The 23389-nt window shown below is 37.0% G+C and overlaps 2 protein-coding genes across 8 annotated transcripts in view; both read left to right on the top strand.

Annotated features, from left to right (window-relative positions):
* Positions 1 to 89: 89 nt before the first annotated feature.
* Positions 90 to 5053, top strand: ttc19 (tetratricopeptide repeat domain 19). 2 transcript variants are annotated; one of them, XM_058751247.1, is made up of 10 exons: positions 90 to 371; positions 506 to 591; positions 1594 to 1704; positions 1859 to 1897; positions 2018 to 2074; positions 2217 to 2278; positions 2374 to 2468; positions 2563 to 2717; positions 2853 to 3015; positions 4272 to 5053. In XM_058751247.1, the coding sequence occupies exons 1-10, from the start codon at positions 125 to 127 to the stop codon at positions 4436 to 4438; spliced, it is 1182 nt and encodes a 393-aa protein (XP_058607230.1). In that variant the 5' UTR covers positions 90 to 124; the 3' UTR covers positions 4439 to 5053. The 2 variants fall into 2 exon arrangements, with proteins under 2 accessions (XP_058607230.1, XP_058607239.1); XM_058751256.1 differs by lacking the exon at positions 90 to 371 and having other exon boundaries at positions 1599 to 1704; positions 4272 to 5047.
* A 4293-nt stretch (positions 5054 to 9346) lies between these two features.
* The window catches only part of slc4a2a (solute carrier family 4 member 2a), a 32251-nt gene continuing 18208 nt past the window's right edge, over positions 9347 to 23389 (top strand). For 3 of the 6 annotated variants that reach the window (XM_058750031.1, XM_058750044.1, XM_058750051.1), the window contains exons 1-2: positions 13156 to 13489; positions 16709 to 16867. In XM_058750031.1, the coding sequence (XP_058606014.1) occupies positions 16808 to 16867 (60 nt within the window). In that variant the 5' untranslated portion in view covers positions 13156 to 13489; positions 16709 to 16807. Of the gene's footprint in view, positions 9519 to 10019; positions 10237 to 13155; positions 13490 to 16708; positions 16868 to 23389 lie in introns of those variants that run through there. The other 3 variants (XM_058750057.1, XM_058750022.1, XM_058750038.1) reach the window with 2 other exon arrangements.

The following is a 23389-nucleotide window of genomic DNA, read 5'->3' as shown; positions in this document are numbered from 1 at the left end:
AATGTAAATATAATTTAAATCCGAATTGAAATGGAAATAAGTCGAATGAAAGTAAATCGTGATTCGTGAGCCCGGGCTGGTCACGTGACCGCTACGCCTGACGTCATTGCATAATCACAGAAACATGGCGCTGCGCTCTTACTGTCGGCAGCTGGCTGCACAGGTAGCTCGTGTAAAACATTGTGTTAACGACTGCACGAGAAACGTGTCCGGTTCTGGTTTATCTTCAGCACGAATCAAACGTGAGCCGGCTGGTGAGTTTGTGCGGTGGAGCCGCTGGCACGGAAGGTCGTGGCATCTGTGTGTCGGTGAGAAGCGTCCCACAGGCGATGCAGGGGTCAGCAGCTGGACTCTTGCGTGGGGTGTCATGGGTGAGTTGACATGCATGTTTTCTGTGAATATCTGTATTTGACACATGCCGTAATGTGCGTGATGCTGTCATAACAGCGGTGAGCTCTGTGTAATGATAAACGTGTTCTAACAGCGAGATTTGCTTTTGCATCAGCCTTTTCGCTTTTTGGAAGCTCTGATGAGAGGACTGAGGAGCAAAAACTTGAGGATGAACTTATTCTGCTCTTGAAGAAAGCCAAGGTATACTGTGATGCTTTACTGAGTTCTCTTTACTGACACACAGGTATTACTTCAAAACCTGATTGTGTATCTTGAGCTACATTTGTTTGTCCTAGCGTAGTCTGAGACCACAATGAAAATTTGAAAAAAAAAAAGGGACAAAGACTAATATTGTTAAGTTCAAATTATTGCTACATTGTTACTCTGATAATATATTTTGTAATTAAATTATTTGTGTTTAAAAATTATAAATGAGAAGCTTTCTGGACTTTCCTAAAACAAAAAAGCTCTAAAATATATTAAAGAAATACTTAACCCAAAAAAAGAACCCTTTGGCCATCCAAGATGTAGCTTTTTTGTTTTCTTAATTGGAACAGATTTGGAGAAATTTAGCATTAAATCACTTGCTCACCAGTGATCCTTTGCAGTGAATGGGTGCCGTCAGAATGAAAGCCCAAACAGCTGATAAAAACATCACAATATTCCAGAAGTGATCACACAACATGAGACCATCTATTAATGTCTTGTGAAATGAAAATTTCAGCAAATTTTAATTTTTGGGTGAACTATTCCTTTAAGGCTGGCATACACTACATGAATTTTTCAAATCAGATTTTAAAACGCTTTGCAAGTAGGCATTCATTTTTACCTCCAGATTTTGTAAATGGTTGCAAACAAAAAACTAGGCATTATACATTAAATGATCTCACACTACCAGTCATGCAGAAACATGGGCCTCAATGCTAGGAAACTCATGACAAATAAAAACAACGTGTTCTATAATCAGCTGAAAAATATCAAACATGTTTGATATCCTTCAACTGGAAGTTTGAAGCTAAAAAGAAATCACTACATGGATTTTCTGTTAAATGTTTCAATTCAGATCCGCAGACTTGTTCTAGCATCAAATTTTCCAGATTTTAAATGGGGGGGGAAAGTTATGCAGTGCGTTCCAGTCTTTAATGTTTTTTTTTAAATAATATTTATTTTTGAAGACTGAATGTTACCCATCATCCTTCACAGTACAGCATGATGGTTGGGGAACTGGATGCTGCCAATGTTTTCTTACACAAAGCTGTTCGACTGGCACATCAGACGCACAATAATGATGCCATTATATACACATACAGCCTGGTATGTTGTTTTTTTCCTGACTTTGTCCTCCTTTTTTTACTAAGCCAAGTCCATTTTTTTTTCTCCCTGTTAAACAAAACATTGCAACAATCATTAGTATATATTACATGACAGAGAAGATTAAATAATGTTTAATGTTTCTCTTGCTTCACAGATGGCGAATCTTGCATTTGTCCAAGGTCAGCTGGATAATGTGAGTAAGGCTGAGGGTGATCTTCCCTCTGCCCTACTCCACTGACTCAGTACTCTACATTAGTGCGTACACCTGTAGCGAACGGCAGCATGTGACTCTCTTTGTTGTTTATTGTCCCAGGCTGAGAAGCTGTTCAAAGCAGCCATGAGTTTTATGCTGTCAGGAGGAACACCACAGGTAAAAACACTAGGCTTTCTACTGATTCCTTCATTTTTGAACACTGGTTGACTGATTATCCTATAAACCAACCAAAAAAATAAGAAATGCTATCAGCCTCAGTCTGTTTTTGAAACCTCCTTTACCTGTTTTATCTCAAAAGGATGACAATGCAGTGATTGAGATGTCCCTGAAGCTGGCCAGCATATATGCCACTCAAAACAAGTGAGTTGTGATCCTCTGCTGTGAGAGTGAAAGCAGTCAGTTATTTGACCTGTTAACCTCTGTTCTGTTCAGTAACTCTAACTTTTCATTTCCAGGAACGAATTGGCAGAGCATGGCTTCCAGTTCTGCACAGAGTCTTTAGAGTCCAAGATTGAGAAACAGAAGAAGCTTCCTCCAGAAAGCCTGTCAGGTATCACAGCCACCTTTCAGTTTCGGCTGTATGACCTTTTGTGTTTGTTTGTCAATGTATTGATCTCTTACTACATGTTTTGTATTTGAATTAGATGAGGAGCGCAAAGACACCAGGTTGCTCCTCGGTCTTAGTCTGGACGCGAGGGCACGTTATTTGGCAGCTAATCATCGTTTCACAGGTGCCTGCAGAGATTATCGGCACGCGCTGCAGATCTGCCAGGAGGAGCAGGGAGAGTCCCATCCACAGGTGATGACATTACACACTGGTACATATGTCATATTATCATAATTATCCAATGAATGTGTTCCTAGTCATTTTACAAGATCTTCTGATGTGGCAAATAGTTTGTCTCATTAAATGGTATTGTGTAATCTGCTACAGACCTTGGTTCTGTTGAGTGACCTGGCGACCGTGATGGACCTGCAAGGGAAGCATGATGAGGCTCTGGCTCTTGTGAAGAAGGCTGTTGAGCTTGGACAGGCAGCGGGTCACCCTGATCAACATGTGCTGCTTGGGAATATGGCGGGAATTCTGATGCACAAAGGTTCAAGTGATCCCTTCAGTTCCACTGACGTTTACATATAGTTTTTTTTTTTTTAAATGAAGTGCACAAATTAATTCTGATATACAATCCCAAATGTAAATATGAAATATTTATAAAATACTAATATATAAAATGCAACATATTATATTTGTATTTTTTATATATATATATATATATATATATATACACATATACATACACATACACACACATACATACATGCTACCATTTTACCACTTGGGGTCAGTAAGATTATTTTAATGTGTTTGAAAGAACTTCTCTCTTAACTGCTTAATGTGAAATAATCATTACAGCTGATTTTTCAGCAGCCGTTACTTAAGTCTTCAGTGTCACACGATCCTTCAGAAATCATTGTATTATGTAGGGCCCTATGAAATTAAATGAAAAAATATTAATCAAAAAGCATGTCTAATTAATTGAAATCATGAGACTTGCACAATTTAACAGCAATTTGTTAAGTTGAACAAAATATGAAATACTTTTATTTTTTTACCAAATTCTAATTTCCATTAATTTAATGGTAACTAATCAAAAGCATCTCTAATTAACTAATTTATATAAAATAATTGTATTTATTTTTCAGAAATACCGTGTTATGTATTTAAATTTTTCTGGTAAATAAATTCTGGCAAAAAATTACAAATATTTCTGGTAAATGTTTCTTAAAGAATACTGTTTTAATAATAATTTTATTAGTAGTAGTCATTTTAGACATATATTACTTAATCATTACATTTAAGTAATATATTTCTGTCAGTTTTTTTCAAGTTAAAATGAACTTTTTGCTGTGAAGATTTTTAGGTTTCTGATATGACAATAGTTTTTCTCAAAAGAAACTGTAAAATGTGCATGAAGTAACTCTCAGAGCAGTTCTACAGATTATGTTTGTGTTCAGAGGGCCCTAAATATGCTAAATATTTTATTATTATTCATGTTTAAAACAGTTGTGCTGCTTAATATTTTTGTAGAAACATTGATACAAAAAAACGTCGTCACTGTCATTTTTATGCAGGTGTGCTTACTAAAAGTATTAATTTCTTGAAAAAATACCACCGACTCCATACTTTTCATACTTTCACTTTCATTCATACTTTTTTGTCTGTATGTGTATGTGTGTGCATAAACAGATGCATATTGAAATTATATTATCATACATTCTCATTGTTTTATCATTTTAATGACATTTTCTCAGGGGTACACAGTTGTGTGATGGTTGCTTGTCTTTTGTTGTTCAGGAGAGTTGGAGGAGTCTAGTAAACTGTACCAGGAAGCTCTGGCTCTAGCACATGCAGCAGGAGATGGAGAGGCTGTTGAGCAGCTTCAGGAAGGGTTGAAAGAGCTGGCCAGCAGGAGAGACGGGCGAACGGAGAGCAAACCTGAGGAACAGGAGCTTAAGGAATGATCCAAACGATGCCTGTGTGCGCACACACTCCTGGAAGTACAATATACTTAAGTAGAGCACAACATTAGGGCGAATATCAGTTTTGTGCAACAATATTCTTAGCAGGACCATAATTCTCCAGACATGAATAATTGTAACATTCACTGGTTGCCATTTCATGCTTTTCACCCATAATGCAACATTACACAACATATTGTCTAATGCCCTTTTTATATTTTACCTCCCATTAGACTTATTTTGTAGCCTTGCTCTTGGACTGTAATAAATGTTTCCACTGTAAAACAGAATCAGGGAATACGATAAGAGACTGATGACCGAGTGAGAAGTCAGAAATTCTGTACATCAGGGCAGCTCATCATTGGTCTTTTAAAATATAGTGCAATGAATCGAGTAATAATCTTATTTAAAGCCAACTTGTGTTAATGTGTTTGATGTGAGAAGTGGTTTGATAAACATGTGAACAAAATGTTTGTCCATGAATTTTTTGTGTGTGTTGGTTCTGTCACCTGAATTCAGTAAAACTCGTGCACTGTAGAGGTCAGTATGTGTTCAGATTTCCTAAAGATCATCCAAGAAACCAAAATTTTGAGTTCTTCAACCCAAAAGATCAGTAAATCCAAAATGTTGAAGGGAGGAGTGATTTTTTTTTTTTTAAACCTAAAGATGCAGAAACTTAAGGTTTAGTTTGTCTTCATTTCTTGTGGCATTTCGACACTACATGAAAAAGAAATATAATACTAAAATATCTACATCTAACTTCCTTATATCTTTATAAATGTTAGGATTTCAACTAATATGTTTAACTTATAATATCTTTTAATAAAGATAACAGGTGCTGTTCAAAATGTGCAACTGAAGCAAAGCTGGTGCCTAGTAGTTTCTCTGTTATTTTTAGTGCTTCAATTTAAAGGAAAATTAGATTAACTTAGTTACTTAATAACTGGCCTTGGATCCTTTTCACTCTTTAAACCATTAGTCAAATGTTGGTATTATTCTCTGAAGATGATTCTCTTTCTCAATAAGAGAGTTAAATATTCTCTCATTCTACAGGGTAAAAGATTCAAATCAGCAGCTCCGTCTGATCTGTTCTGTGCTTCACGAGAGATGTTTTCAGAAAGTGCTCTAAGAAGAGCTGCTGTGTCATCATGTTCCCAATGTATTGGAATCCGCACATGATATTTTAAACCTGTAATTATTAATAGTGGGAACAGCGAGTGCCGTCCTAATAAAGGCGAAGGGATGCATTAGGGCTGGGAGCTCTGAGTGTGGTCTTGTCATGCCTGGGTGGTAAAAGATGCAGTGGGAGCATGAGGCTGAGATCAACATGACTCAACTAGTAATTAAGGATCTCATAGTGTTTGGCTCATCAGATAAGAGCAGCTTATATTTTCATTCAAACTCAAATCTTATAACAGTCTAGGGGGCATGAGGTGGGCCAAAAAGTTTATACTGGCACAAAAATTAATGTTGTGAGTCATGTTGTGCAATGCCTTTAGGACTCAAATCTTTTTGCCTTTCTTTCTTTCTTTCTTCTTTTTTAAACCTCTCTTAGAAAAGTGCAACAGGAATAACACAACATGTTTTTAACATGGGTTTTACTTGTTTTTATTTGGGCTTTTACCATGAAGAACCTTTAACACCCATGGAATCTTTCTTTGAATTCTTTGGATTTTTAAAACGTTCTTCACACTGAGAAATAAATGGTTATTTTATGAGCTTACTTAAATGTTTGTTAGGGAACCAAAAATGGATAAAACCTTCTTTTAGAACTTATATTTTTAAGTAAGTTCCCTCTGAATTTTCACAATGAGCATTGGTTAATTTGTTTATTCCGGTTTGCAACTAAAATTACTTCTCTTGCTCGCTGCCCTCATATTGGCAAGCAGTCATGTGAACAATAATTGCTAGTTTGTTAAGTTTGAGGGATGAAAATTATGATTTACATGAGCTTTCTATTGTGCTGTGATTACTTTCCTCTGACCGCATAATTTCCATCCTCTGACATGCTCACACTATGACTGAATGTTATGTGATTTTTGCAGTTCACAATGTGTTAACTTGCAGAAAGCATGCATATAGGTGATTTTATTGGTTAATGATCTTTATGGAAAATTCTTTTTTATATTGCATTTTTTTTATTATTATTATTATCATTGCTCTTGGTTCATTATTTCTCTATGCACTTTTTCAAGCTTTTTTTTTTTTAAGCTGCCAGGTGCCCAGAACCATGTAAGCTATTTGGATTTAGCTTTATAACAATAACGTCTGCTGCTGCTTATTGAATTTTTGCTCCATGCACAAAAGGTTAGTGTGTAGCTTCAGGCTAAAGCTTCTGTTAATGTGGTAAAGCTGCAGGTCATTCTTCCAACAGCCCCTCTGATTCTTTATTTATGCTGAGTTATTATTGAATTGACTGTTTTTGTTTTTCTTTTTTGGATGTGTATTATGAACAATGTGAAGACAGGGTTAATTTTTATGAAAGCCTGCTTCTGTAAGATTTAGGTTTCTCTCTCACAGAAAAGTTTTTTTTTTTGTTTTTTTTTCATATCTCCTTCAACAAAACCTCATTCTCAGCTTATAGAAAATGAAGGAATGTGGATCGCAATTCATTATTTGTTTATTTTACAGTTTTATTTTATTGGACTATGACTGTTAAATGGTTTTAAGATGATTTCTTGTTGATTACGTAAATTTAGCATATAATTTAGCATGTTGGAATTATTCCACTGCTTTCTTCACACTTTGTGTATTTTTACTGACACCTAGTGTCTTGGGTGCAACAAAACAATACAGGAATTGCTCACCCAAAATGAAAATCTGCTTAAAACTCACCCTCAGGCCATCCAAGATGTAGATGAGTTTGTTTGTTCATCTGAACAGATTTGCAGAAATTTTGCATTACATCACTTGCTCAACAATGGATCCTCTACAGTGAATGGGTACCGTCAGAGTCCAAACAGCTGATAAAAACATGGAATCCACATGACTGCAGTCCATCAATTAATACCTTGTGAAGTGAAAAGCACTTTTTTGTAAGAAACAAATACATCATTAAGGCATTTTAACTGTAAACCATCACTTCTGACCAAAATACCAGTCCATAGTCCAAAATAATGATTCTTCCAATGTAAAAGTCCATGGCCTGTTGTCCTCTCACATCAGAATCCACTGACATATGTTTTTAGAAATGTTTTGGACTGTTTTTTTGCTTCTCAGCTGTGCTTGATCTCTGCATATTTCTCTCTTGATTCAGATAAGACAGCTTTTTTACAAAGCAAGCAAGTTATACATGTTATTAGAAGCTTTTCACTTCTCAAGACATTAATTGATGGACTGGATCGTGTGGATTACGGTGATGTTTTTATCAGCTGTTTGAGCTCTCATTCTGACGGCACCCATTCACTGCAGAGGGTCCGGTTAAACAAGTGATATAAAGCTTAATTTTTTAATCTGTTTTGATGAACTCATATACATCTTGAATGGCCTGAGAGTGAGTAAATGTTCAACAAATTTTCATTTTTGGGTGTATTATTCATTCAAAGCAAAGGTTCTCGCTTACCATTGCAAATGTAGAAATGTCCCATTTACAATATTTGTCAGCTAGATTAATTTATTTGGTGAGTGAAAATAAGGGTATAAAGAACGTTGGCAAGTCATGTGACTTCAATATGTTGGCTACCATGAGGCAGACCACCCCATGATAAACAAAAACAGAACCCCATGTAAGGGTACATTATTTTAAAGTGCATCTTTAAGTTCCTTGTGGGTAAAGTATATAATGTGATTCATATAATGTGATTCAGTCTTTCATTCTAAAAGATAAATCAGGTAGCCTGTGCATTTCACATTTTATTTTAAGCTTAACTTACTGGTAAACAGAATATTTGCTGGATTTCTTTTAAACAAATTAGTTGTTATTCTGGATATAATTATACCAGTAACTTACTCTCACAAATATTTTGTTTCCCACCCTTCAGTGTAAAAAAGCCATCATTTATGCCGATTCAAAAGCCTTTAATTATCTAGATATTTGTAAAGCAGGTTTGCATAACACTGTTCTGTCATAGGATCCCTAATTATTAACAACACTGACAGACGCGATTGTTCCCACAGAACACATGCACAAAGGGTGGTTATTTTTAATTCTGTTCCACTCTCATCAATATTCTTCACATGTTTATGGTCTAATTATATATTATCATCTGCTTTCACAGGATTATTCTTTGTTGGAAAAGAACAGCTTGTTTATTTGCCACTTACATACCACTCTTGTCAAAGTGATTAGATCAAAAGAAATGACTTGATTTCATGCAAATTTCATGTTTTAGGTTCACCATGTGCTGATCTATCATAATTGTACCTCAGCAGAAAAGGTTTTTTTTTCCCTGAAAGAACATTGCAGAGCACTGATAGTAACTAGTATTGACCCCTGACATTTTTTGACTAAGGTTCACTAAATTGACCTTTTAAGTTACCTACATGTGCATTTTTGTACGCAGGGACAATTACTCACCAGTATCTAGATCAGACATGGAGAGCACACTTTGGGTTTAAACAATCTGTCATTTGTCACTAATAAACTTTGGGAGGAAAGAACAGATTAGTAATTAGTAATTAAAATGTCATTTAATTTTTAGGTGAACTCTCTCTTCAAGATCCACTAGAATAATATCACAAACTCATTTTACATCTACATCAAAAACAAGTGTCAAGACTATTAGATAAACACAGTGATGAACACAATGGAGTGTTCGTTTGTGGGTTAATGTTTGTGCTGTGCATTTGTAGTGCGACTGCTAGCCTACGTTTTGCACTTCTTCCCCAGGGATTTAAAAGCTGACCAATTAATCACACGCACACACCATGCATCACTTCTTGTATATAAAGTGGGTCTTGTGTGCCCTTTACAAAAAGTTGACTGATTCTTCATGAGAGGGCATGCAAGGTTTCCAGACCAGACCTCCCTCTCTATCTGACTGACATTTTTTCATTCCTAATACTTGACAGAGAGCGACTCCATCACCTTTTTGTTAAAATAAATATTTAGCATTTGGAAAACTGGACACCTCTTGCATGACAGGTGAGTTTTTGTCCCCCCCACCCCCCCTGTCTGGTAGGACTTGCTGTGCACCACTGGAATAGTCATTAACTGAAACTCCCTTCTACTGTGAGTATTTCATAACCAAAAATTGTATGTATTTTTGACTTTTTAATGTATTATTCTAGGGTGGTTGATACTCAACCTTCAGATCTTTTTTTAACTGGTCATTTCATTAACTTGTGAATTCTAGTCATGGTCAATATTTGACTGAGGCTGACGGAGCGTGCAGCTCATGCTATTTATTTTTGGAGCTTACTGAACATTTAACATGTTTTTTCGCACGGTAGATGAATTCCAGACAGTTGATGAGGTCGGTAATCATTTGTGCTCTGATGTTTGCCTCATGAATGTCATCTTTTTTTTTTTAACACACCCAGTCAACACTGACTGCGGGAGCGACGCTGCTAACGAGCTGCGTACGCTGCAAGCGCGGGATGTCAATTGTAAATAATGCGGTGTTGATTTCTTTCTCTCTTTTTTATTGGCAATAATGTTTCGTCTCATAGTTTTGTCGTGTCGCTTGCAGTGTAGATGGTGTGTCATGGATACAAACACCTGCATGCCGCATGTCCACGTTTTCCTGAGCGTTTGGGACTGGGTTTTGCTCCCAGACCGACAAGAAAGATGACATGAAGCGAGTTCATTTGCACGACAGACACGTGCGTTGAGTCGGTGTGTGATCTGAATGCATCTGACGGTAAATGAGACACTGACGTTAGTTAAACTGTACTAGACAAATAAGTAATCAGTGCGAGAACGAACAGTAGAAATCTATGTGACAGACTGTAGTAAAAAGAGTGCAGCTCGTCTCGAAGCTCAATGGTCATCAGTTTCCGCCACAATACCATGGCAACAAGAGTTATTGTTATTCTAAACCCTATTTAAATTTGAATGAGATCTCCTTAAAGCATTTTAAGCATTATTTCTGTCAGTGTGTTTTCATTAAAAACGTATTTATTTATTTATTTATTTATCAGACGACGGTCGTGATTAATTGCAAGCTACCAAAGTTTAATTGTACGATACCTTTTCTGTTGTATAATATATATGTTGGCACTGGCAGAATTATCGTTTCCATGGTGATTTCTATTCTTTTTCTTTTAGTTAGCAGAGGACATTATCAAGAAAAGGTCCTTAGTTTTTCCAAATATGAAATTACATGTAAAGGATAATCAACGGCTAGCTGTGCATTAAACTATTTGAATGCACGACGTGGAGGCGAAGAACCACCCGAAGCGCAGCGGAGGGTGGTTGCCTCCGCGAAGTGCATTCAAATCGTTTAATGCACAGCTAGCCGTTGATTATCCCGTTTATGCCATGGTCATTTCCCAGCATTCACATATTAAAGATGTTAATAATATTTGCGCTGCAATATTTGACCGGAACAATAAAAATTGACGGTTATTTTCGTCATTCTTTGTTACTATTGAACTGTAACTGTATGTTACTATGGTTACCAATGTTTATAGGAAGCGCATTAATATAGAACGTGATTAAACTGACCTGGAACTACCTGTGCAGTTCAACGAATTTAATCAACACCTGCCAGCCAATCAGAATCCAGTATTCAGACAAACCATGGCATAAGTATAAATGTGGAGCAAGTCTCAAGTAGAGACTATTAATTGGCAGCACTGTTCATTGTACGCATTGTTTCTCCTGGTTTATTATTAGGTTGGCTTATTAAATAGACATTACGAATGGCTCTGTTTTTCCAGACCATTGAATTTTTTTCTTTTTTTCTTTTTTTTTTTTTTAAGGTCAGTTTGACTGCAGAGTAGTGTTCATCTGAACATACAGAAATACAGTTTTCCATTCTGGACAGTGGCTGGATGGGGAATAGGCAGGCTTGTTTTTGAGTCATCTCCATTTGTAAATGAAGACCTTAACAACAAATATTTGTCGCTGTAAAAATAACCCAGCACCCTGGGCCCCTCCCTCCGACTGTTCCCACCACAGCTGCTGGAGTTGAAAAAATGTTTTGGCAGGGTTATGGTTATCCCCAAAGCAATAATTATCCATAATTAACCCACCGGTTGCTTGTCCTCTTATGTCATATTTCCACTTTACAGTTTCAGTTTTTATTTAACCACCCATTGTGAAATATTTCATTATTAATTTAACAATGCAATTAGATAGAAACATTAGATTTGTTCTATAGATGAATCGAATCCCCATAATAACACTTCCAAATAAATAACTGTATTTTCAAGTATATTGCTTTGATTTATCAAAGGTTTTTGCTGGGCCATGTCTTCCACAAGTACCGTAATCAGAAAACAGACACAGAATCAGCTTGCGGCCAAACCCTTGACTGCCATGTAACGAGGCGTGATTGCTGAAATCATCAGGGTGTATTTATAAAAAGAAAATCTGCATAGGTCAAACAGGAAATGACAGTGTTCAGTTATAATTTACAGTTATAATAGCATCCTTGTAATGTGGAATTAAAACCATACTATTTCATTGCTGGTGGCTGGATTGCATGCTGTGCAACTATTCAGCCGTGAATTCACGTCATCGCAGGATCGCAGTGATCCATTATATCATAATGTTCAGGACAAGGATTACGTTTCTCTGTTAAATGCGTTATGAAGACGTCATTTTGCAATTAAGACGACTATAACCTCGGGAAACAAAAAAGATATGAGGCAAATTTCCTAGAACAATGCTGGACATATAATCAGTTAAACACAAACTATTCTGCTGTAGTTTGTCACTGAGACTTAGAAACGTCCAGTGGCCGCTGAGGTCATAAGCAGGATAAAGCGTATCTCCACTGATAGAGCAAGCATGAAAATTTACTTGCTTGAAAACATTGTTTTGGCTAGAAAGACTATTGAGCCTTTCTGTTTTATTGTTTCACAATTAAACTCTCAATTTTGCATATAATAATAAAAGAAAAGAAAATAAAGATACATTCTAGGCTCAATACAATAGCAACAGTAATGCTCAGTTAACAGCATTTGTGGCATAATGTTGACAAAAAATTATTTAGATTTGTCGCTTATTTAAAAAAAAAACAGGGCTACTATGAGCCACTTATAATGGAAGTTAATGGGGCCAATTTATGGAGGATTTAAAAGCAGAAATGTGAAGCTTGTAATTTTATAAATGAATATACATTAATTCTTCTGTTAAAACTTGTGTATTTAATCTGTGAAGCTGTCTTACTGGCATTTTAGAGTTGTTTCATTGTAATGCCAACAAGGCTGTAAAATTGGATGTAGCATTACACTTTTAGTAAGCAATTTTATACTAAAACCATGTTAAGGTGCATATTTTTTAAGTCTTGTGGCATTACTACTGAAACTGTATTTTAACATTTAAATATTTACCGAATTCACATCCGTTGTAATTTTTAATACGTTTTCTGAGTCAAAATTAAATTTGTGGTAATCAACATTATGCCGCAAATGCTGTCAAATGAGTTTGCAAGTATGCAAATCAGAGCTGTCACTTTTGCACAGTCTTTAATAAAAGCATACATGGACATATATGAAGTATATCCGTAGGTGCCAAACAGAGCCTGTGATGTGTGTATCTCAGTCTTTTTCAAATGATTCCTGGATTTAATGCCACAGAGCCGTATTGTTGAGTCATGTCCCTTTGGTCACATGTTTGTCAGAGGGCTAAAGGAGGAAACTTAATCGAGGGGGGAGGGACAACTATCAGTGGGTGCCTCAAGGTTGGAAGTGAACAGCATGTGTGACAGATAGAGAGAGAGAGAGAGAGAGACAGAGAGGTTAGGGTAAAAGGATAGTGCGCTTCAACTTCCAGAACAGCTTTTCTGTTCTCCAATCACTGCCTTTTTTCACCTCCTGTCCCTCCTCCCTCTCTGTGTCTCTTTCTTTTGCTGCCTTTCGGTGGCTGTTTGGCTTCAGTGGGTCTTTGCCATCGCATTACAATGACTGCTATAGCTGTAGCCTCCCTGCAGTGAGCATTCTGAGGTAAGTCTCTCTCTCTCTCTCTGTGTTTCTCTGTTGGAAGCAAAGCATGTGCCTTTCTTCTATGTAACAAGGTCTAGTTAAAGGGACAGTTCACCCGAAATTGGAAATTCTGTCATCATTTACTCACCCTCGTGTCATTCCAAACTTGTATGACTTAGTTTCTTCTGTGGAACACTAAAGATAATATTTTAAGGAATTAAGGTAATTGAACCATTTTGGTGACCTCTGATTTTCATTGTATGGACAAAAACACTGGGTTGTCCTTTGAAATATATGTTTCAGAGAAAAAAAGTAAGTTTTAGGTTTGATATCTTTGGTTTTCTGGTGCTTGTTATATAGGAAGGGTATGTTCATATTTTTGTGATAGGAAAAACAGGCATATAAAGTGTTTGGAGTTGTATTTTGCTGAAAATGTAACTGCAGCCCTTCCTGTCTTACAAAGTGTTTCCTGTTGGAATTTTTCAATTTTATACACACTATCAGGGAGAGAGGAATTATACGCTTAGAAATATGCATGAACGAATCTTAATCATGTTTTTTGCTCGTTCTTTGTTGTGACTGGACTGTGATTGTCAGGAATGTGGTTCTTTTTCTCTTTCATCCTTTATATATCCAGCCCAGTGATGATGAGGGGTCTAGAGTTACGCTCGGTATCAGAATAACAATGACTTTGGCCCAGATTAAGAGCATTGGATGACTCAGTGATTCTTCTAATGGACTGGAATACTCAAGGTTTTACTAATTTTCTAACAAACATGTTCTATTTTGAGTTGCTATAGTTCAAACAGTAGAGCATGGTGCTAGGAACCGTCGAGATTGTTGGTTTGATTCCTAAGGAGTGCATGGACTGATAAAATCTATAGTTTTAGTATCTTGAATGCATTGAAACTTTACCAGGTGCATAAATATGCATAAAAATGTACATTTCTCTAAATTTAGCACTAAATGTAAAGCAATGCAATGTTGAGTTGCATGTTTATCTACGTGGCTCTGACATGTTCTTTTCTATTTCTGACCATCTACTGTCACCAGACAGGCAAATAGCATGGATAACATAGCGACAGCCAATATGCTGTGATTGCATGCTGTAAAAAAACTGCAATATTGCATGTTTTTTGCTAGAAACTATTATTTATATCACACGGTTCTGAATTTAGTGTTCACACGGCAGCAACATAAGCGTAAGCCTCACATAGTCTCTGGGGAACATCTCTGCTGAATCACTGTCCTCAGTCACCTTTAGTGTACAGACACACAGTGGGACCCAAACGTCTGAGGATGCACTGAAAATCTGAGCATTTTTATTTAAACTTGGAAATAAAAAGAAGGTTTCAAGAGTTTGACAAACATAAAACAAACAAATTAGGTTGAAATAAACTATATATATTATGAGGACACTTTTAAATCTCCAAATAAAGCAAATGTTTTCTGATTTTTAATTTATAATAATAATAATAATAATAAAAAAAAAATGTTCAGAGCAAAGAAATATTTAGGATTGTAGAAATATATGACACTGACCATGTGAACCACGTTGTATAAAAGTTCAGATTTCCTTCCATTAAAGTGCAAGATGCTCTTTGGATCCTTCTCAAATCATGCTCGTCAAAATGATCATCAAAAACGTGGAGATAATGCAGCTTGAGTGCTGCTGCCATTAAATCAGGGGTGTCCAGTCCTGTTCCTGGAGTTCAGCTTCAACCCCAGTTAAACAAACCTGAACCCAAGTGATCAAGGTCTTCAGGATTACTAGAATCTTCACAAGTTGGAGCTAAACACTGCACAACTTTGGTTCTCCAGGACCAGAATTGGATACCCCTGGATCAAAGCAAAAGGCCTTGTTACAAAAGGTACATCAAAAGAAATCACAGTAAAAGTTTAACATATGAAGTAAGTTTGAAAATAGAGCACCTTCACCAAATTGAAGTCATATCATCAACCCATGGCCATCAACCCAGTTTCACAGTTTAACATAACTTTGTAAAACAACATCTTGTTAAAATTTTGAAGACATTTTAAGTCCTAATAAGAAAAGAAACCGTGCACATAAACTCCAGCCATTATAACTACTCAGCCTTGAAAAGAGTGTACTCTGTTTAGGCAAGTGCATGCTTCACCAACGTCACATACATTACTTAACCTTTGAATGAAGGGTGCTACAGGAAACTGCAAGAAAGAGTCAGGGGAAATAGATAAGCTGAGTGAGAAGGTACACTTAGACTGCAATGGCAACAGTTTTAGTGTACTCATATTGGCATTCACACGTATGAATTATTCTTTGTTCAAGATGTTTGAATTCCAATGTCATGTTTTTTTCCTTTTTTGAATTGCCACATGGTTTTGTGATTCCTCTTTGTTAACTTGCCCTTTATATTATATACAACTGATGCTTTTTCCTTTAAAATTTTGTTTACTGGTGGCCTATGGGAAGAAATGAATACTGTGACCTTTCACATACTGATATGACACCTACATCTCTTATCGATCTGAATAAGGATGTGGTTTCTAATTTTGGTATTTTCCATTGACAAATGTTACAGAATTTCCTGTGCCCTGCCCAATTTATATGAGATGCTGTTACTGTGATATTGTATATGAGCTTTGACCTTGTTGTTGACTGGTGCTCAGAGAGATTTACAGTCTCTGAATGTCTCTCTAATGCAGCATGCAAACGTCAAGTTGAAGATAAAATGTTGCATTGAAAAGCACGTCTTCCAGTCCCCATGTCTCCTTGGTTTCACAAGGACAGGAAAACGCCTCTTAGAGAAATGTGATTTATATTTTACTCTTCAGAATTTATTTTTAAGCTTTAAAATGTGCATATATGTGATGTTGCAATCCTTTTAATGAGTAAAAGTTATTTTGTCATTTTCTCTCATAATAATCAAGTGAAATGACATGGAAGAAAAAATGTTCCATCTATCAGGTCCTTGAAAGACTTCCAGCAATATGCTATTTCACAGAATGTATCATTTATGTTACTATTTAACTATATGGATCTTTACTTTAGGGCTTTAAAGCCATTAATGGAAAGGCTTTAATGGTCATTAAAGTCTCTTTAAAGTCGAGAGCTTTCTCAGTGCTGCATTTCTCATTAAACTACAAAAAAACAAAAGCTCAGTGAGGAAAAAATAAAGGTTGTCTCTCAAATATTGTGAATTGATCTGTCGGAAAACTTTTAACCAAGCAGACGTTTTCTTTTTCCATGTGTCACCTCAGGTTATGCTGCCCAAAAGTTCCCAGTTGAGTCTGAGTGAAAGAGAAAAGGGCTAAAGCCAGCGCACTTTACAGCACCACTCACAAACCTGACCATAAGCAATGAGTGACCCTCAGGATGCCACTGACGTCACTTCAGCCGCAGGCTTGACGAGGCATTTGGTAAGTAATCTTTAACTTTTTAATTTTTTAGGCTATGAAGATGATTAAGCTGGAATATGTTTTGCCTATACAGTACATCTAAGGTTAATTTCATCAGTATTCATCCACTGCTTTTCTATTAAACACAAAATATTAGTAAAGTGAGTGAGACAGTGACCCTGTTTACTTTTTAACACAATGTACCTGTTGCAAATAATACAGGGCAGTGTTCTGTACTGATTCAAACAGTTTAATTGTCTTTTCTAGCAATTTATTAAAGAACCAGAACATATGAGTCATTCTGTTTGAGAATTGGACTACACTGTTTGCGCTGTGTATTTAAAAAGAATGTCAATACAACACAATGTAAAGACGTTTTGTAGTTGTAAGGTTTTGTATATTTGGTAGTGCACTTTCACGCAGCCGCTGAAAATACAGTTGATTTCAGAAGAGTTCAAATGTAGATTGCAGATAATCAGACAATCAGTATTGTTACATTAACATTTAAAGTGTTTTTGTTGGGTTTAAGCAAGTAAAGCTCTCCGATGTTGTGCAGCCCTTAGTGTTTTCTTTGGCACACAGAGGAACTAGTGCCGTAAATAACGGTGTTATCTAAGGTTAGGGGTACAGGTTTGGTTTATTTTCAGCAGTGGGTGTTTGTTTTGTGAGTTTGTGTGGTATATGTGCTTAGGAACATCATTAAGTACCTGTTCTGCTGATTTGGTGAGATTCTAGCAGTGGTCTGCTCTCAATTGCCATTGATCCTCTAGAGGTCTGATTCACCAGAATAAGATTTAAAAACAATGTGTGTAACCATGGGGACAGAGCCACCTAATGTGCCATACCCAGAAATCAGTTTACTTCTCAGGAACATGTTGTGCCATTATACAGCAGAGATGAAGAGGTGCTGTGCAGATTGTGTCTGTTTTTTAATGTCCTTGGAAAACTGTAGTGTTTCAATTAGCCTTCATCTGGGTGGTTTTCTGCTCCTAAAAGAGTCATGCATGGCTTGATAGACTTGCTTCTTACACTCAGGATGGGTACAGGGGCTCTCAGCGGTAACAATCAAGAAATCAAACCTCCTGCCAACAAAGCTTGTATTCTCCAGTGTGAATAATATTGTTACATAATAGAATCATTTGAACAGTAGATGATTGTTAAGCATCTAGTTATGGCACCAGACTGTAGTTATAACTTTAAATGTCTTTCAACTTAAACAAGTCGCACATTGTCTTGTTTTTCAGTAAAAATAGCTAAACATCAACTTTTTTACCCCATCAATTTTTTTTCTTTTTAAAGGAATAGTTCACCCAAAAATGAAAATTTTGTTATCATTTACTTAAAACATAAAAGAAGATATTTTGAAGGATGCTGGTAATCAAACAGTTGATGGTCCCCATTGGCTTCCATAGTATGTCTTTCCCTAGTCAATGGGGACCAAGTTTGGTTTCTCAAAATTCTTCAAAATACCTTCAAAAAAAGAATCTCATATAGGTTTGGAACGACATGAGGGTGTGTAAATGATGGCTAAATTTTCATTTTTGGTTAAACTTAGTTTTTTTTGTTTGTTTTTTTTATAATATTTTTAATAAAATCATTTATTGAAAAAATTGTTTATTTAATTTAAAAGTATATACATGAGTATATAAAATATAGAAATAATGTTTAATCATTAATAAGTGAAGTATAGTGAAGTATATAAAAATGATCAAAATGTATTAAAATTAATTAAAAAGAAATACACTGAACAAAATTATAAACGCAACACCTTTGTTTTTGCTCCCATTTTTCATGAGCTGAACTCAAAGATCTAAGACTTTTTCTATGTACACAAAAGGCCTATTTCTCTCAAATATTGTTCACAAATCTGTCTAAATCTGTGTTAGTGAGCACTTCTCCTTTGCCGAGATAATCCATCCACCTCACAGGTGTGGCATATCAAGATGCTGATTAGACAGCATGATTATTGCACAGGTGTGCCTTAGGCTGGCCACAATAAAAGGCCACTCTAAAATGTGTAGTTTTATCACACAGCACAATACCACAGATATCGCAAGTTTTGAGGGAGCATGCAATTGGCATGCTGACTGCAGGAATGTCCACCAGAGCTGTTGCCCGTGAATTGAATGTTCATTTCTCTACCATAAGCCATCTCCAAAGGCGTTTCAGATAATTTGGCAGTACATCCAACCGGCCTCACAACCGCAGACCACGTGTAACCACACCAGCCCAGGACCTCCACATCCAGCATCTTCACCTCCAAGATCATCTGAGACCAGCCACCCGGACAGCTGCTGCAACAATCGGTTTGCATATCCAAAGAATATCTGCACAAACTGTCAGAAAGCTCATTCTCAGGGAAGCTCATCTGCATGCTCGTCGTCCTCATCGGGGTCTCGACCTGACTGCAGTTTGTCGTCGTAACCGACTTGTGTGGGCAAATGCTCACATACGATGGCGTCTGGCACTTTGGAGAGGTGTTCTCTTCACGGATGAATCCCGGTTTTCACTGTACAGGGCAGATGGCAGACAGCGTGTATGGCGTCGTGTGGGTGAGCAGTTTGCTGATGTCAGCTTTGTGGATCGTGTGGCCCATGGTGGCGGTGGGGTTATGGTATGGGCAGGTGTATGTTATGGACAACAAACACAGGTGCATTTTATTGATGGCATTTTGAATGCACAGAGATACCGTGACGAGATCCTGAGGCCCATTGTTGTGCCATTCATCCACGACCATCACCTCATGTTGCAGCATGATAATGCACGGCCCCATGTTGCAAGGATCTGAACACAATTCCTGGAAGTTGAAAACATCCCAGTTCTTGCATGGCCAGCATACTCACCGGACATGTCACCCATTGAGCATGTTTGGGATGCTCTGGATCGGCGTATACAACAGCGTGTTCCAGTTCCTGCCAATATCCAGCAACTTCGCACAGCCATTGAAGAGGAGTGGACCAACATCCACAGGCCACAATCGACAACCTGATCAACTCTACGTGAAGGAGATGTGTTGCACTGCGTGAGGCAAATGGTGGTCACACCAGATACTGACTGGTTTTCGAAACCAATAGGCCTTTTGTGTACATAGAAAAAGTCTTAGATCTTTGAGTTCAGCTCATGAAAAATGGGGGCAAAAACAAAAGTGTTCCGTTTATAATTTAGTTCAGTGTATTTACCGGTGTGGTAATTCAGGTTATATTTTGTAAAACAAAACAAAACAAAAAAAAACAGGTCTTAATATCTTATGCATGTAATAAGGTCTGGTTTTTAAGGATGTTTAGATATTTTTAAATGTAAAACAAGACAAATTACTAATTAAATCAGTCACATTCTGTTAGTGAAGAAACACTCTGTGTGTTTAGGTATGATATCAGTTTATTATATACATAAAGCGGACATTGTCACAGGAAATGTCTCCATATTACTTCAGAGTGGGTGGAACAAACAGAACATCCTGAAGCATAATTTTAATACTTGATTACATGATGGTGTTTTGATTATGAGATTATGCAGAAGATCTGGGGGGTTTTTGTGATGAGATAAAAGAGCTAAATAAAGGTCATCAGCAGGTTCACTGTGAAGTAATTTTCTGTTTGGTAAAACAATTGAGTGTAATTCTGCAGGATCTCAGCTCATTCAGTCTGAGCATTGTTCCCCATATTAAAATCATTCTTAGATCTCACAGAGGCAGTGACACTTCTGTGGGAAAGTGTAAGTTAATACGAGTCGCTCACTGTGTGGATGGAGGGAGGAAAGTAAGGTGACAGAAGCATCACATTTCATCCTTTGAAAAAAACTTTAATCCTTGTGTAGAGGATTCAGTATTCAGGAACACAAAGCTTTGAGTTATATCAGAAATATTTGAGCCATGTGTAAACAATAGAGGCAAATCAGAGACAGATGGATTTGAGGAGGTGGAATGTGAGTGTGTGTGTGTGTTTACATGGGCCTCATGCACCTGGGGACACCTGTAACAGTCCAGACTTGGTGCCCTTGATGGGATAAGAATTGTGTTTACAATATCCTAACTAGGTTGTTGCAACAAGCAGTTGTCTGTCATAAAACATGCGATGCAACACAATAAAAACAGCCAATCAGAAAAGTTCCCATCTGTTTGGACCCTCTTGTACATTTGGATCACAACTTAAAAATAGAGCTTAAAAATAAGACCGTTGTATTTTCTTACAACGGTCACACTTTATTTTAAGGTCCAATTCTTACTATTAACAAACCATTAACTACAACTTTTGCCTCAATAAACTCCTAATTTGCTGCTTATTAATAGTTAGTAAGGTAGTTGTTTAGTTTAGGAATTGGGTGGGATTAGGGATGTAGAATATGATCATTCAGAATATGTGCTTTATAAGTACTAATAAACAACCAATACGTTACTAATAGGCATGCTAATAAGCAACTAGTTAATAGTGAGAATTGGTCCCTATACTAAAGTGTTAGCCATACAATTTAAGGGATTTTGTCATATAATATACGACTCTAAATGCACACAGTCAGTCTCTCGTCGTCCATGTTTGATACATTTAATATAAATGAGCAGAGATAATTTTGTTCTTGCTCCACGAGTAGTGTCACTTGTAGCGGTCATGGCTATTAACATGACAGATACTTTTTATCACTTGTTGGTTGCATTACAACTGGTTAGGACGTACTGTACTGGATTGTACTGAATAAAGGGGACATTAAGCACAGTTTTGTCTTAAAAACGCAAGATGCAGGGCACAGGAACGAAAAAACGCAAACACAATGTTCAAACACATCTACAGGTGCTGGTCATATAATTAGAATATCATCAAAACGTTGATTTATTTCAATAATTCCATTCAAAAAGTGAAACTTGTATATTATATTCATTCATTACACACAGACTGATACATTTCAAATGCTTATTTCTTTTAATTTTGATGATTAGAGCTTACAGCTCATGAAAGTCAAAAATCAGTATCTCAAAATATTAGAATATTACTTAAGTCCAATACAAAGAAAGGATTTTTAGAAATCTTGGCCAACTGAAAAGTATGAAAATGAAAAGTATGAGCATGTACAGCACTCAATACTTAGTTGGGGCTCCTTTTGCCTGAATTACTGCAGCAATGCGGCGTGGCATGGAGTCGATCAATCTGTGGCACTGCTCAGGTGTTATGAGAGCCCAGGTTGCTCTGATAGTGGCCTTCAGCTCATCTGCATTGTTGGGTCTGGTGTCTCTCATCTTCCTCTTGACAATACCCCATAGATTCTCTATGGGGTTCAGGTCAGCGAGTTTGCTGGCCAATCAAGCACAGTAACACTATGGTCATTGAACCAGCTTTTGGTACCTTTGGCAGTGTGGGCAGGTGCCAAGTCCTGCTGGAAAATGAAATCAGCATCTCCATAAAGCTTGTCAACAGAAGGAAGCATGAAGTGCTCTAAAATTTCCTGGTAGATGGCTGCGTTGACTGTGGACATCAGAAAACACAGTGGACCAAAACCAGCAGATGACATGGCAGCCCAAATCATCACTGACTGTGGAAACTTCACACTGGACTTCAAGCAACATGGATTCTGTGCCTCTCCACTCTTCCTTCAGACTCTGGGACCTTGATTTCCAAATGAAATGTAAAATTTACTTTCATCTGAAAAGAGGACTTTGGACCACTGAGCAACAGTCCAGTTCTTTTTCTCCACAGCCCAGGTAAGACGCTTCTGACGTTGTCTCTGGTTCAGAAGTGGCTTGGTAGCCCTTTTCCTGAAGACGTCTGAGCGTGGTGACTCTTGATGCACTAACTCCAGCTTCAGTTCTCTCCTTGTGAAGCTCTCACAAGTGTTTGAATCGGCTTTGCTTGACTGTATTCTCAAGCTTGCGGTCATCCCTGTTGCTTGTGCACCTTTTCCTACCCAAATTCTTCCTTCCAGTCAACTTTGCATTTAATATGCTTTGATACAGCACTCTGTAAACATCCACACCTTTCAGTAATGACCTTCTGTGACTTACCCTCTTTGTGGAGGGTGTCAATGTTCGTCTTCTGGATCATTGCCAAGTCAGCAGTCTTCCCCATTATTGTGGTTTCAAAGAACAAGAGATACCCAGAATTTATACTGTAGGGATGGTCATTTATTCAAACTCAAATGTAAATATTCTAATATTTTGAGATACTGATTTTTGACTTTCATGAGCTGTAAGCTCTAATCATCAAAATTAAAAGAAATAAACATTTGAAATATATCAGTCTGTGTGTAATGAATGAATATAATATACAAGTTTCACTTTTTGAATGGAATTATTTAAATAAATCAACTTTTTGATGATATTCTAATTATATGACCAGCACCTGTATCTAGCTCTTTTTTAGACATGAAAAGAATAGAGAAGCAGAGGAGCTAAATGCAAAAACACATTCTGTGTGCACGACCCCATAAGTCTGGTGGAATAGTTTAGCATTAAAGGGGATCTGGGTTCAAATCCTGTCCTAATACATGTATTTGGTTATGTTAGCCTGATAAACTAACCTGACTTGATATTTAGTAGTACTGAGTGGAGCAGCCTTG

The sequence above is a fragment of the Onychostoma macrolepis genome, chromosome 02 (genome assembly GCF_012432095.1).
Source record: "Onychostoma macrolepis isolate SWU-2019 chromosome 02, ASM1243209v1, whole genome shotgun sequence".
NCBI lineage: Eukaryota > Metazoa > Chordata > Actinopteri > Cypriniformes > Cyprinidae > Onychostoma > Onychostoma macrolepis.
The sequence above is the reverse complement of the archived record's forward strand: the minus strand, read 5'-3'. Positions and strand labels throughout refer to the sequence as shown.

Excerpts from the sequence above, each read along its gene's own strand:
- ttc19 (XM_058751247.1), top strand. The coding sequence starts at position 125 with ATGGCGCTGCGCTCTTACTGTCGGCAGCTGGCTGCACAGGTAGCTCGT. Across the intron at positions 592-1,593 it reads TGCTCTTGAAGAAAGCCAAG|TACAGCATGATGGTTGGGGA; the intron begins GTATACTGTGAT and ends CATCCTTCACAG. Across the intron at positions 1,705-1,858 it reads TTATATACACATACAGCCTG|ATGGCGAATCTTGCATTTGT; the intron begins GTATGTTGTTTT and ends CTTGCTTCACAG.